The following is a 15,427-nucleotide window of genomic DNA, read 5'->3' as shown; positions in this document are numbered from 1 at the left end:
ACCGGAGAAGCGGGAGCCCAAGGTTACCAGCATCAGTGGCAGAGCCAGGACTCGGCCTGGGGACCCCCGTCTGCTCCTCTTTCCCCCAAAGTTCATTGTGAGTTCTCTAACCAAGGCTTTGCTTTGGGGGGAGAGCTGGTGCTGCTGCCAGTACCACCTCTAAATGCCAGGTAGAATAGCTGAGGCCATAATGACCTCACTCTTCACCTGGAAATCTACCTGGCTGTGGAGGTTCCAGGCACATGCAGGCTTCAGGGCCAAACAGGCCTAGAGAGGTAGGTGACTCACCTCCTCCTCCACATCCCTGGGGTCACGGCCATGTGCAGGGAGACACTTTCTGCTTTGAGACAAAAGAGAACTTCCACAGGCCTTTGCTCTGGGTCTGTATGATGTCAATCCACTTGTCAAATGAGATTCTGTTCTTGCTGGTCACTAGACCTGGCTGGCTGTTAAACATGTCTTCGTCTTCTGTTTTCTTTAATACAAAATAATGGCTACATAATACAAGCAGCCTGGGCAGGCAAAGTCTTTCTGAACACAGGGTCTTCAAAGGTGGGGAACGATTAGCAGACATCCTCAGGGCTGCACAGCGAGGGCTTCTGAACTACGCGATTGCAGAGGGGCTTTCCTTCCTAGGCTGGCACTCCCGGTACACCAGGAAGGGATGGACTAAGGTCAGAAGAGTAGCAAGCACTAGCATCACATTCACCTGGAGGGGAAAGAAGGGGTGACGGGGAGTCCAGAACTCAGTAACACCCGTGACCAATGAAGGGACCAGAATTCTACCTCATTTATATTCTACTTTCCACCCAGACACAGTGGTGCCCTGCAGAGAGGACTTCCAGTATTTTTCATTCTGCCCTGTGGGGTGGGTGGGGAAGGAAGAGTGTGCCCATTTCACAGGTGAGGAAACAGACCTAGAGAGCATTCAGCGACCTGCTCAAGGAGTCACTGGTAAGCTGGTGGAGGCACCTACTAGAATGCACATCTGAACAGCAGGTTAGGTCACCTGGTACCACAATTAAGTAATTCTCTTCAGTTTTTAAGTTTAGCCTTTCCTTCTCCAAGTGATAGATTTTAACTGTTCTATGCTTTGCTGATTTTTTTTTTAAATCAGGCAGAGCAGTGCAATGGTCAGAACACTGAGTTCATAGCTGAAAGACTGCTGCTCCTTAGCTCTGTGCCCTGAATACATGTGCTCTCTGAGCCTCACTTTCTGCAAAAAGCTGGACAGTCATACCCACCTCCTAGGGCCAGTCCTACGAGCATCCCCCCAGGCGTGGGAACACAGGGGGAAAGTACAGAGCTCCTGTACTTGGCTCCCTCGGGCCAACTGTGGAAACCAGTGCCTGTTGTAGCCTTAGCGGAGTGCCCAGGGTGGGCCTGGCACAGGCAGACAATATCTTTGCAGGCTTAGGTTCTTGCTTGAAATTTTGTGAGGACTTTGCATCCTACTCCAGAATATGTCTATCTGTTCTCACACACACACACAAGAGTATTTTCGTGACTGGCCAGTAAGCTCAGTTGGTTAGAGTGGGTGTTACAACACCAAGGCCAAGGGTTCAGCTCCCTGTAGTGGCCAGCTGCCCAGAAAAAAAAAAAAAAGAAAGAAAGAAAGAAAGAAAACATTTTCTCCCCAAATCTCTGAATAACATGGACTCTCTGGGAAGCTGTGCTGTGATAAACCTGTGGCTTCAGGTACCCCCTGCATAAGCTGGGGTACTCCCACTGACCCTAGTTTGAGAAGTAAGACCAAGGATGCCTCTGCCTCTCCCATCGTGTGCAGAACTGTTGCTGCAGGAACCACACCAAGGCCACCTCAGCCAGGCTGTGGCACCCCCTGCCGGGCCCCACTGAGTCGCCCCAGCCTGCATGTCCATGGCCCTAATGGGCAGGCCAGGACCATGCCCCTCTCCACAGTACTCACATAGAGTGGGTCATTCTGGAGGGGGCCTTTGATGAGGGTGAAGATGGGGAACTGGAGCAGGGACACGATGGCCGACAAGGCCATCATTAACCCAAGGAGCTTTCCAAAGTGTTCTGGAGGGAAACTGGGGAGAGAAACAGGGTTCCAATGAGTTTCTGGACCTTCCCCCCATGCAAGGCTCTGGCCTCAGTCAACCTTTGTCAGCCACTTTTCCCCAACTTCCCTGTCCTAGGCCTGCCCTCCACCCCCCCCCACACCCGCACAGCCCTTCCTGCTTCCCGGCTGCTCGAGCATCCAAACCGCAGAACACAGAGAAGGCTCTGTGCTGGGCCCTGGGAAAACAGCAGCCACCCAGACACGCTATGCCCAGGAAGGTCTCAAAGAAAAGACAGACACGCAAGCAGATCATTATATGCAAGAGGATGCATGCACTATCAAAGAAAGCAAGACTGGAGTGCCAAGGGCACAAAGAAGGGGACAGAAGTGGGCCCTGGAGGGTGAATAGTTCACCAGGCAGATAACAGAGGCACAGCGCACAGCAGATGCACAGGCTCAAGTACGTGAATCTCCATCTCTCCCACCAGCCTCCACCTCCAGCCATCACCCCCTACACCTGCTCCCCCATCATGGAACACACCCCAAGGCCACTTACGCAAGGGTCAGGAAGGCAGCATTGCCCCCGTAGAGGAAGGAGCGGCAGATCACCTGCAGGATGAAGGTGGCGTACTGGAGGGGGAGGATGGGGACGGAGGCACAGAGGGCAAAGCCCAGGCACAGCAGAGACGTCAGGGCCAGTGAAGGCACTGCTGAGAAGAGGGCCGCCGCCAAGGTGGAGGAACCTGGTCCAAAAGGGGGTGGGGGGAGAAGCCACCTGGAGGTGAACCCAGAGGAGAGCAGGGAAGGCCAAGAAAGATGGGAAAGATGGAGGAAGCACCATCCACCCACTGTCCCAGCAGAAACCTGGTGTCACCTCTGCATGTCTTTGTCCCACATGCCCATCTCCAAACCATCAACAGTGTTCATAATTCACCTCCCAAATATCATTCAAATGTGTCTGCTCCTCTCCATGCCCACCTGCTCTCCCTAGTTTTAAACACTATTAGCTCACTCACAGATGATGGCAGTGGTCCCCTAACAGGCTTCACATCACTCTTGCTCCCTCTAACCAGCAGCCAGACAGTCCCCATAGCACTACTGGTAATAGCAAAAGACAGGAAACAATCCAAACAGCCATCAACAGGGGCCTGTGCATTGACTATGCTGCAGCCGTGTCATGGAGAACCAGGCAGTGGTTACAGGAGTGAGGCGAGGTCCCCAGGACAGAGTTACATAAAAAAGAAAACTGTAACAGTTGGTACAGCATGCTACCTCCTACCTAAGAAATAGGGAAATAAATGTACATGCAATGTTTGCACTAAAAAAACAATAAAAGTGGTTAACCCAAGAAAGAGGAAGAAAAAGGGTATGAAGAACCGAAAGACTAAACTTCTTTCCACATATCTTGTTTTGTGGTTTTAGCTCCCAGAAAATGTAAGTATTTGATATGTACATGTTTAAAAAATAAAATAAAATGAAAATAAGCAAAGCCAAAACAACAGAACCAAAATAAAATGAAACCACCGAACATAACTCTATATCAAGCTGGTGACTCTTAAAACAGTTATTTGATCTTATATCTCTTGTGGGATATATCCTAAGGATGAGAAAGAAGGAAGTAAAGAAGGAAGGAACGAAGGAGAGAAGGGGGAACAGCATTTTGCAATTGTATTATTATTAGTAATATTGATATTGCTAAAACCAGTAATTATATTTAAAATACTATATATATGCATGTATAAATACATATGTATATGTGTGCATGTGTGTGTATATATGTATACAGTATTGTTAGGGACCAAGATTTTCAGAGGAAGAGAAAGAGCTACAAATGTAAAATCAAGGAAATAAACATTTGAATGAAAATATCAGTATTAAGTATTTTTTTCTTACTAAAAATTATATATTTCAACTCTATCCAAGCCCAAAAGTAATGACAACCCAGGAGCAATTAGAAACCCCAGCATCCAGATTCCAGTCTCTAAATGCCATTTCCCTTCAAAGGACCCAGGGCTAGTTGGAGAAATGGCTGATTTCAGGTCTGGGGCAGGAATCATATCCAGTGAAATGGTCTGGAACATCTCATTGTGTTAGAAAGTAAGGACACTATCTAAAACTAGTGGAATTGTGTCTAAAGGACATAGATGCTGGATTGGTAAAGTTCCCAGTGGCCAAAGATGGAACAATTTGAGCACCAAGAAGAATCATGACAGAATGGATTGAAACATGTCAAATATGTTTAAAATAAGACCTTAAAAAAAAAAACTAGTAGTCATGCCTGGAGGTCACTAGTGCACCAGCTCATCTGAAACTGGTAAGTAGAAGGGAAAACCAAGTGTTTATTTCAGGGTAATGAAATAGTAAGGGAAAGGCTTTCTCTTTTTAGAGGAATTCTACCTATTAAAAGCAGAAGGGAAGAAAGAAATAGAAAATGATCCTTTTTCACTCTCATCCACTGTTGGTGGGGCTGCAAAATGGTGCAGCCTTTATGGAAAATGGAATGGAGGTTCCTCAAACAATTACAGATAGATCTACCAAATGACACAGTGATTCCACTGCTGGGAATATACCCAGAGGAATGGAAATCATCATGTCAAAGGGATATCTGTACTCCAATGTTTATTGCAGCTCTATATACAATAGCCAAGAGCTGGAGCCAGCCCAAATGTCCATCATCTGATGAGTGGATAATGAAACTGTGGTATATCTACACAATGGAATACTACTCTGCTATAAAAAAGAATGAAATACTACCATTCACAACAACGTGGATGGACTTACAGAAAATTATATTAGGTGAAACAAGTCAGGCACAGAAAGAGAAATACCACGTTCTCACTTATTTGTGGGAGCTAAAACTTAATAAATAAATAAACACAAACAAATAAAGGGTGGGGGAAAGAAGACAAAATAACTACAAAAATTTCTTGAACTATGTAAGTCAAGTGCACAGATACGATGTGAGCGGGGGATGGAGAGGAACAGGTAAAGGGGCATGAAAATCAAAGACAATGTATTTTGAGAAGTAAAATTAAATGAAATTAAATTTTTAAAAAAGATATGCATGGAAAAGAAATAAACACAAGGATTGTTTGGGAAAAAAAGAAAATGATCCTTTTTCAACTCTAATAAAATAATGGGTCTAGGCATTGATCATCTCAGGCTGCTAAAACCATTAGGTGTATGGTTGATGGGAAACATTACAATGGATGGATCAGACTGACAGTGAACCAGATGATCAATTTTAACATCATAATAAGAGAGAGAACAGATACCAGGGGCCTGCTGAAGGGAGACCATAAGAAGCCACAGCTCCACCTCTGAATTATTCTTGTCAAAAAATTAAGTTAAATTTTCTCCAAGCCCATAATCTGCCTGTTTACAGAAAATGCCCAATCAAAGGAACACTTTTAAATGACACCAAAAAGATGCTAAATTCAAAACTGGGAAATTCAACAGGACAAATCACCCAGTGTTTCTCCAACAAATGACAAGGAAGAAAAGGGGGGGGGGTGTCACTGTTACCGACTTAAAAAGATATAAAAGGCACATCGACCAAATACACATGTGGCATTCAACAGGACAAATCACCCAGTGTTTCTCCAACAAATGACAAGGAAGAAAAGGGGGGGGGTCGCTGTTACCGATTTAAAAAGATATAAAAGGCACATCGACCAAATACACATGTGGATCATGCATCAATTCTAGTTTGAACAAACCAACTGTAAAAAGATGTATTTGAGACGATTAGGGAAATTTGAACAGTGACTGCATATTAGAGAATATTGAGAAATCATTGTTATTTATTTTAGGGGTGCTAATGATATGATGTTGATGTTTAAGTAAAAGAGGCTTTATTTGTTCGAGAAACATACTGAAGTGTTTACAGGGGAGAAGAGATGCGGCCTGAGATTTGCTTTGAAATACTCCAGCAAGGGCAGAGAAGCGGTGCAGGGAGTGGGGGAGGTTTCAGTGAAGCAAATGCAGGAGATATTACTCTCTTTTTGTCCCTTCCACTCCTGACTCCGGCAGGGTAAAATACCTCAGCACCCCTCTGTTCCTGCAATCACGTCCAAGGATCATGCCCAATCTCCTTGGTGTGGCAAGGAGCCTGGCCCCTTCTCAGCTCTCTCTATCCAGCCTCTACCCTATGACCCCGATTGTCCTCTGCCCTTGCCAGCCTGAGTCACTTGCTGAGACTCCTCAGTATTTCACTCTGTCCCTCACCACCTTGACCCCACAGGAATCCTGGGCCACTCTTTCAGATCCCTCCCTTCATCCTGTCACTTCTTACTCATCCTTCAGGTCTTGGCTTAGATGCCACTTCCTCCAGGAAGCTTTCCCTGACATCAACCCCATCCTCAGCCAGAACAGGTTCTATGCCCTTCTTCATGGCCCCCTGCAGGTTTACTTCATGAATTATAATTGCCTCATTACCTGCCTTTCTCTGCCCTCTAGATTAAGAACAGCTTGAGAACAGGGACCTATCTGTCTTGTCCACTGCTGAATCCCCAGTGTCTGGCACCATGGCAGGCACATAATTGTCACACTGACTAGCAGTTCAACAAATGAATGAGTGAGTGCAAGTAGAAAGGGAAAAGAACAAACGAGAAGATGGGCATGGAGGTAAATGAAGACCTGTCCCCTCCTGGCTCCCTGGTCTCTTCTCACCTGTCTTTTGTGCTTCCTTCTGGTACTTCTCTTTAAGCTTGTCCATGAGCAGCCCATTCCAGGGGGCGCACAGCACTCCGAAGAACTGAGTGATGGCAAAGGCATTTGTGTAGGTGCTCACTGCAGAAGGCAGAGACGGGTTGGGGGATAAGAAATGTCCTTACAGGAGAGGACTCTCCCATCCTGCCCTTGCCCTGCCTGTCCCTCATCCTCCCCATATCCTCAGACCCTCCTCCAGAACACATGGCCCCACACCGGACTTAGCGCCCATCCCCCAGGCTCTAAAGTCCCCAGCCGGGACATGTAGATGGGCTGCCTCCCAGCCTCGTCACATACCTAGCACCCTGTCCCCACTGGCCAAGTTGCTCAGCAGAGAGTTGAAGGTGCCGATGAAGAGGTAATGACACAGCTGTATCACAGACAGCCACACCAGGTGCCAGGCAAAGCGCCGAGAGAAAGCGCAGCTCCAGAAAGACCGCGGTTTCTGCTGCTGGCCTGGTCCTGGGATCTCTGGTGGGGAAAGGAGGATCCAGGCATAAATTACAAGACACGTGGATGGCCAGAGTGGCCAGTCCACATGCGACACTCTTGGATTTGAGCCTACCGTCTGCACCTTCTACCCTCGTCCCCCGGACCTCATCCGGCATGCTCTGTGAGCTGCCCATGACTCGTACAAATCCACCTCCCTGCTTGGTCATCCTGGCTCTGCCACTTCAAATGACCCTCCTGAGGTTTCTGTCTATAGAAATCCAATCTGTCTCTCTCAGCCTGGTCCATGGCACTTCTTGCTGTAACACTTTCCTGATCTTTCTCAGCCAAAACGTTGAAAAGGAAGACAAGTGTGAAAGACAAGATGAGGAGGAGTGGCAGACGGCTGTTCTGACCTGCTCCACGTCCCCTCCCTTTCCTTGGGTTCCCGCATCCTGAGTTTCCTTTGGAAATCCTCCCCTGCCCCGTTCTTCATGGCCCAGGTGGAACTGTGAATTACGTGTTCTGCTCCTCACCCAAGTTTGACTGATTAGTACTTTCTCCCTAAATAAGCAGACTGGCTGTGATTTAGATTGGGATGCCCAGAGCTATCCTGGTTCTGCTCCTCCTGGGGCCTGGCAAGCTCAATTTTCCCCTTGGTTTTGTAAGAGTCCCGGAATTCTATCCTTATGTCTTTTTTTGTTTTGTTTAAAGAAATTTTATTGTGGATATTTAAGGTCTGCAACATGATATCATAGGATACATATAGATTGTAAAATGGTTACTATAGTGAGGCAATTAACATATCCATCATCTCACATAGTTACCCGTTTTTGTGTGGCAAGAGCGGTTAAAATCTCCTCATTTAGCAAAACTCCCAAATACAACATAATTCTATTAACTATAGTCCTCGTATTGTGCATAGACCCCTACCCTGTTCATCCTATGTATCTGCTACTTTGGATCCTTTGACCTACATCTCCCCATTTCCTCGCCCTCCGCCCCCATTCTTATTTCCACTTTAATCAGCAGGGATTTGCGGTGTTTGTAACCAAAGACCCAAAACAGAGAGAGGAGGGAAAGGAGGCAACAGTGGAGATGGGACGAAGAGCAAGGGCAGACCCAGGAGACCTGCACAAATGGGGACAAAGAAGCCAGACTTAGTGCAACGGCATCCGTGACGTTAGGATGTAAACACATATTGGTTTTCATCCAGGGTTCCTGGCTCCCCAAGGCAGGACTCTAATCTTCCCTTATCTTTCTATCTTGGAGCCAGCCACAGAGAAGTTCTCTGAACTACCCAGTCTGACTGTAGGTCATAAGACCCCTATTTCAGGAGGGGTCCTACTCTATACCCAAGAGGCAGGAATGCTGTGGAAAGGGCAAGAAGAATCTGAACAGTCAAGCCTTGCTGGGTTTCTCTACTCAATCTATGAGTATTAGATCTTACCCTTTTTGTCCAATCACATAATCTACACAGTTGTCTATGCTTCAATTACACCTATATAATGAAGTTTCCATAAAAGCCCAAGAGCACAGGCTTCAAGGAGTTTTCGGATAGTTGAACATGTGGAGGTTTCTGGACGGTGGTGCACCCAGAAAGGACATAGAAGCTCTGTAACCCTTCTCCCATATCTCGTCCTATGCATGTCTTCATCTGTGTCCTTTGTAATATGCTCTATAATAGATGGGTAAATGTGAGAAAGTGTGTCCCTGAGTTCTGTAAGCCTCTCTAGCAAATTAATCAAATTCAAGGATGCACTCATGTGAACACAGATTCATAGCTGGTCAGAAGCACAGGTAAAACAATCTGGGGCTTGCAATTGGCACCTAAAGTGGGGGTGTGCAGTCTTGGGGACTGAGCCCTCAACTTATGGGATCTGAGGCTACCTCCAGGTATATATTGTCAGAAATGAATTGAATTAGAGGACACCCAGCTGGTGTCCACCAGCAAACTGTTTGCTTGCATAATGTGTAGGGAGAAATCCCCACACATCTGGTGTCATAAGCATGCAGAGAGAGTATAGTGGGAGAAACAGAGTGTGTTTTTTCCACTCAGCATCACAGGAGAGGGCAGGACTGAGGAGTGGGGGTAAGGAAAGGCAGATCATGGAAGGCAGAGACAGAAGCCCTGCCCCTCTCTGGACCCTCTACACAGTGAGGGGGTTGTGAAGGTCAAGGCCCTTTCTCTGTCTGACCTTTCCTGATTCTGAGTCCCTGGGGGGGGGGGTGCTCCAGGTGAGGAGCCAGAGGAGTGACCAGGTTCTGAAGGGGAGATGGGTTAACCGGCAGGGCTCACCTTCCTTTGGTGAAAGGAACTCCTTCGACTGCAGCTCCACATTTTCGTGCTCAGCTGTTTTCTTCTCTTCCTTTATGGTGCTGTTCCCAAAGCACAGGCTGCGAAAACAGAAGCCCCAGCAGCCCAGGCCAAGGACTGTGAGCTGAGCCTGAGATTCAACTGGAGGGAGCAGGGCAGTGGGTCCTGATTTCACTGCGCATTGGAATCACCTTTTAACAACCCAATGCCCAGGTCACAGCCCAGACCAGTTAGATCTGAATGTATGGGGGTGAGAGCCAAGATTACATTTAAAAAAAAAAAATAATAAGAAAAAAGAAAAAAATAAGGTTTCCAAGTGATTCTAATATGCAGCACAGTTTTTGGAACCCCTGGATGCATGGGACGGGCCTAGGTGCAAATCCCAGCGCAGCCTCTTCCTGGCAGTGGAAACATGGCTCAGACTTAACCCTTTTCAGCCTCGTTCATCTCATTTGGAAAATGGAGATAAAAAGGATATCAACCTGAGAGGATCGTTGTGAGGATGAAATCAGAGAACACATGAAGTCTGACAAAAAGCAAGTAAGAGGCAAATGAATGCCCTCCCTCTACTCTTTGTGTTACATGTCTACAAAAATGCTCACATTTCTTCACTTCCTCTGCATCTCCACCCTTTGCGATGCGACTTTCCAGCTCTATTTCCTACCCCAAATTTGTGCTGGCCTTGTGAACTGCTTCAGCCAAGAGAATGCTGCAGAAGTGATGTCCCAATTCCAAGCATAAGCCTCAAGAAACCATGTGCATTTCTGTACTCTCTCTCGGAACCCTGAAACTACCACGTGCACAAGCCCAAACTAACCTGCTTGAGGATGAGATCCATGTGACCTAGACATCCCTGTCACTCCAAAGCCCACATTAGTGAGGCCATCCTAGGCCAGCGAGCCCCCAGCTCACCCACCAGATGATCAGGGGTGTGAGCCAACCCTGTCAAGATCATCCACATCTGGCCCAGATCAGTAGAACTAACCAGCTACTAACAGACTTGTGCAAAATAATAAATGCATAATTGGGCTTGGACATAGTTTGTTATACGGCGATAGCTAACTGATACACCCCTGCACCAGTCCTCTCCCGTCACAGGTTTCCCTCTGCCCTGTGTGTCCCGCCTGCTTCCTATACTAGATCAGATGAGGGGCTTTGGCCCAAAATCACCAGATCAACATCCTTACCCATAGCTGTAGTTGGGGGGCAGTGGGTAGGGGATGTGCCCCCGGGGCATCAGGAGGAAAGTACGCCCAACATGCCAGACACTACAGACGGAGAGGAAGATGAAGGAGGCCCTGAGGCTGACGTCTTGTTCATAAAGAAGCTGCAAAAAAAGGAAAAAAAATCAGTGTAACACCCATGCTCATAGCAGCATTAGTCATTACAGCCAAAAGATGGAAGCAACCCAAGAGTCCGTCAATGGATGAATGGATAAACAAAATGTGGTATATCCACACAATGGAATACTATTCACCTTAAGAAAAGAAGGAAATTCTGACACACACTACAACATGAATGAACCTTGAGAACACTATGCTAAGTGAAATAAGCCAGTCACAAATGGAATACTATTCACCTTAAGAAAAGAAGGAAATTCTGACACACTACAACATGAATGAACCTTGAGAACACTATGCTAAGTGAAATAAGCCAGTCACAAAACAACAAATTCTGTACGAGTCCACTTATATGAGGCTCCTAGAGTAGTCAAATTCATAAAGACAGAAAATAGAATGGTGACTGCCAGGGGCCGGGGGACAGGAGGGATGGAGAGTTAGTGCTTAATGGGTATAGATTTCCAATTTTTAAGATGAGAAGGGTTCCGGAAACAGATGGTGACAATGGTTGCACAATGGTGTGAATGTACTTAATGCCACTGAACTGTACACTTCAAAATGGTTAAGATGGTAAATTTTATGTTATGCATATTTTATCACACACAAAATAGGCAGTGTAAGAGGCAGGGGCTGGAACTCCAGCTTGCAAGAAGGAGTCTTAGTACAGGCTCTTGCATCCCATCCTGTAAGCTGATTAAGCATCTGATACACGTGCCCTCACCCACCAGCAGCAGGGCAGGCATCGTGTCACCTGTCCCATAGCCTTGTGGAGCCTCCTAGCGTTGCTCCTCAAAGATCGTCTAGCACAATGCTTTTACTTTTTCCCCCCAAAAGTAGTATCCTTTTGTTCAAACAAAATTTTACATAAAAATTCAAGTCACAGAACACATCAGTGAGGGGCCACCCAGTCATCCTCCCCTGCATTCTCCTTGGTGACTGGCATGACATGAAAGGGAACTCCTAAGTTCCTCAATGCCCAGTTTGAAAACCACTATCTAGTTCAACCTTCCCGTTTTACATGGAGGTCCAGAGAGGCGCCATGAATTGCACAAGGTCAGAGTAAGCAGCGGCAAAATCAGATTAAACTAAATTCCTGCTCCTGCTCCAGCACTCTTTTTCCTTCCAACTCTGAAGAGAGGAGTGAAAGGCAGGCCCACCCTGCGGTAGTAGGAGAGCCTGGAAAGTGGCCTTGCACCAGGAGTAGAAAGGCTGGAGTTAGTGCACCAGGGGCTCAGGCTCCGGGTGACCCTCCAAGCCATGGTGCTTATGGGACTAAACTAGGCTCATGTCTTAGGAGAGCCTGGAAAGTGGCCTTGCACCAGGAGTAGAAAGGCTGGAGTTAGTGCACCAGGAGCTCAGGCTCCGGGTGACCCTCCAAGCCATGGTGCTTATGGGACTAAACTAGGCTCATGTCTGGGTAGTGACTGCCGGAGATCTTCTCTTCCCCATGGCCTGCAGGCAGTACCAGTTGCCTCTGGCCTAACACAAAGCCCAGAATGAAATCGCAGATTGAGCAGCTTGGGATCCACAGTCTTTCATTCCTTTCACTCAGCCATCTTTAGTGTGCTGGCTTTTGTCCTCTGGCTTGATGCCTTATAATCAAAATACAGTTGTCACAAGTCCAGCTGTCACATCCTCTCACTGCTACATTCAAAGAGGAAGGTAAGAAGGGGGACCCAGGAGGAAGGCTTTCATTTTGTTCTGCTCTCACCTTCCATCAGGGAGGAGATGTCCCCTAAAGTCCTCTACTATACACCCCCTTTATCTCATAAACAAGATGGGATCACATTCTCACCTCTACCCATCACTGGTGAAGGAGCTTGCCATGGTTGGCTTAGGTCAATCAGGACGCATCCCCTAGGCTGGACAAGCCACTGCCCAGATGAGACCATCAGCAATGAAGAAGGCAAAAGGGCTGCAGATGGGCCACTAACAGCACTGGCACCCATTCACCCCAATACACAGTGTCAGCCTGCAGGAGAGCTGAACAGGCCTTTGCATGCACCCCTGCTGTCCCTACTAGCCACTTCCCAACTCCTTGTCCAAACTAGAAGCTCACAGCAACAAACACCCCATTCCAATGGGCTCCCAGCCTCTGCCCAACACTGGCCCAAGCACATCATGACCACACCTTCCAAACACCTCTTCCCAAAAACCCTGGGTAAATGTGAAGAAGGGGCTTAGTGATTACAAACTCAGGCTCTAGAACCATACAGGCCTGGTTCAAGTTCAAGCATCACGGTTACTAGCTCCAGAACCCTCAGGAAGCATCTTAACCTCTCTGAGACACAAATGCTTCATCTGTAAAATGGGGATTCAAAAATACCTACCTCAGAGGGCTGATGGGGAGAAATCACGCAAGGTTCACAAGACATATATAAGTGCTCAGCAAATATTGGTGATTACTATTTTTACCTTAATGATGAGGAAGACTGCTGAGGAAGAGTCAAATGCTCCATTGTACAGGGTGATGATGGTCAAACGGTGTTTGCCAAACAGGTTCCCAATCTGGAGAGGAAATGACCAGCCTGAATCACTTCTTTATTCATGAAGCAAGTGGTTCCTGAGCACCCAGCATGAGGCAGCCATTCATTATACCCAAACCCACCCTCCACCCCAAGAGCTCCCACCCTAGCCTTGACCAATACCATCTGAGGCAACCAGCTGTAGAAAAGTGCCTCTCCTTCCCTCCACCTTCCCCTTCATTGCCCCAGCCTCCTGCCCAGTGCCTGGGATTGGGGCAGGCTCCAACCTGCAGGTTAGTGATGAGAAACAGGATTCCCCCGACGGTGAGCATGGGCATGGCCAGGAAGAGCAGCAGGGCTGTGTCTGAAGATCAAAGTCAGAGTTGGGTGGCAGCACAGGGCAACCGAAACGTGGAGCCCCCAATGCTGGCACACAGTCCCCTTTCCTCCAGGAAGCCGACCTCCCCACCCACTCCATATTCCCAACAACCCTGGGGTCTGGGCTCCTATTCCAGCCAGGCTTCTAGCATCTTTCGAGGATCTTAAGTTACTGGTACTGGCCAAGGCTCCCTCAAATGTCCCTGCGGAGGTATCCAAAGCCACCATCTTCCCCACCAAAGATGGTCCTGGTCCTGTCTGTGGCCTGCTCGAACCAACTGAGCTAACCAGCCAGCCCTAGACTAGTAAAATCTGGGGGAAAAAAAGCTTTTGAGTACAATAGGGTTGTCTGCTTTTATACTGCTAAGTAAGAAAATTTTCAAAATGGTCATTCATATTATCATTTTAATAAGAAAAGAGAAAACATCTTAACACGTGCTAGGAGGATGTAATCTTGAATAAATTAGCAATCCCTCTTCATTGTCCTTCCTTTTCACGTATTCTCAGTAGACTAAACTATTTTTTCTTTTTTATACAGACCAGCAATAACTCAATATCCCTCAAGGATTCTTTCAAGCTGTGGGTCTCTGCCATGGAGTCCATCTGTCCTTCCCATGCCCTTCTGCACCTGCCCTATCTACCAGGTGCCCCTGAGCTTGTGTTCCTCCCACCCAACTGCTGGCACTCACCTGCAGAGGTGAAGGCTATGGTAAGTGTGGCACTGGTATAGAAAAATCTGAAATACAGAACAGGAGGAGAATATTGTCAAGAAACGAGACACCTGGGAGACAGAACAGGATTCTGCTCACCCAACCTCCAAATTTAGGATTTGACTCCATTCTCAGCCTTGGAGTTCAATGGGCACTGATGCCCCTTGAGCCCGAGGCTCAGAAGCAGGGAGAGAAGCCCCAGAGTGATTGAGATATGGTCCCGACCTCACAGACAGTACAATTTGCTCATCGAAGTCCAAGGCAAGACTGAGAAGTCATGGACAATGAAGCTCAGCTGAGGACATGATTGGCTCAGGACCTAGCAGGGGCAGAGCGGGCAGAGCCAAGGCCCTCCCACCTGGATGTCCCAAGGCCAACCCCTTGGAGAAAGGGATTAGTGCCTGGTCTGAAAATCAAAACCATGAGTTCTAATTCCTCTTTGCTGAATGACTTTGGGCAAGGCACTGCCCTTCTGTGGGCCTCAGTTGCCTTTTCTGTAAAAAGAAATGGCTGGACTGATCTAGACTCCAAGCTTAAAGCTTTATAATGCTGTGATTTCAGGACCGTGACTTTGGGCAAGGCACTGCCCTTCTGTGGGCCTCAGTTGCCTTTTCTGTAAAAGGAAATGGCTGGACTGATCTAGACTCCAAGCTTAAAGCTTTATAATGCTGTGATTTCAGGACCACACTCCCAAAATTATAGGGATCCCTTAGCAGTTGGGGGTCTTGTAAGGCATGGTGTAATAGAAATGGTGTCCTAAGGCTGGAGAAGAGGGAGGGGGGAAAAGGAGGGAAGAGGAGGAAACTGGCAGCCAAAGACCAAGAAAGACTGAGGTATAGTCATTATGCGCCCAAAGGCTTAAAGTGTAAGGGACTTGCTTTACTCTCTGGCTATTTCCTGGCCCTGGCCCAGGCCTGGCTGATTCTCTGACAGCAGATCTCACACATGCCTCCCTGGGGGTGCCTCTCTGGGTTGTATCGGCCCCAGCAGGCGACTGCTTATTGCTGAACCTGGTCACAGAGCACTGAGGGCAGGATGCAGTAGCACACTGTGTG

General features: G+C 47.5%; 1 protein-coding gene across 1 annotated transcript; it reads right to left on the bottom strand.

The window, feature by feature from the left end:
* Positions 1 to 510: 510 nt before the first annotated feature.
* On the bottom strand, positions 511 to 14,398 carry SLC43A3 (solute carrier family 43, member 3; the record flags this gene model as incomplete). The annotated part of the gene is made up of 10 exons (XM_008578931.1): positions 511 to 709; positions 1,928 to 2,051; positions 2,580 to 2,766; positions 6,695 to 6,814; positions 7,031 to 7,204; positions 9,462 to 9,559; positions 10,667 to 10,806; positions 13,235 to 13,327; positions 13,572 to 13,648; positions 14,352 to 14,398. Coding segments are annotated over 10 exons (1,165 nt in total), but the record flags the coding sequence as incomplete, so codon positions are not given.
* Positions 14,399 to 15,427: the final 1,029 nt, after the last annotated feature.

The sequence above is a fragment of the Galeopterus variegatus genome, unplaced genomic scaffold, assembly GCF_000696425.1.
Source record: "Galeopterus variegatus unplaced genomic scaffold, G_variegatus-3.0.2 Scaffold1784, whole genome shotgun sequence".
Taxonomy (NCBI): Eukaryota; Metazoa; Chordata; class Mammalia; order Dermoptera; family Cynocephalidae; genus Galeopterus; species Galeopterus variegatus.
This window is presented reverse-complemented; position numbering and strand designations above follow the sequence as displayed.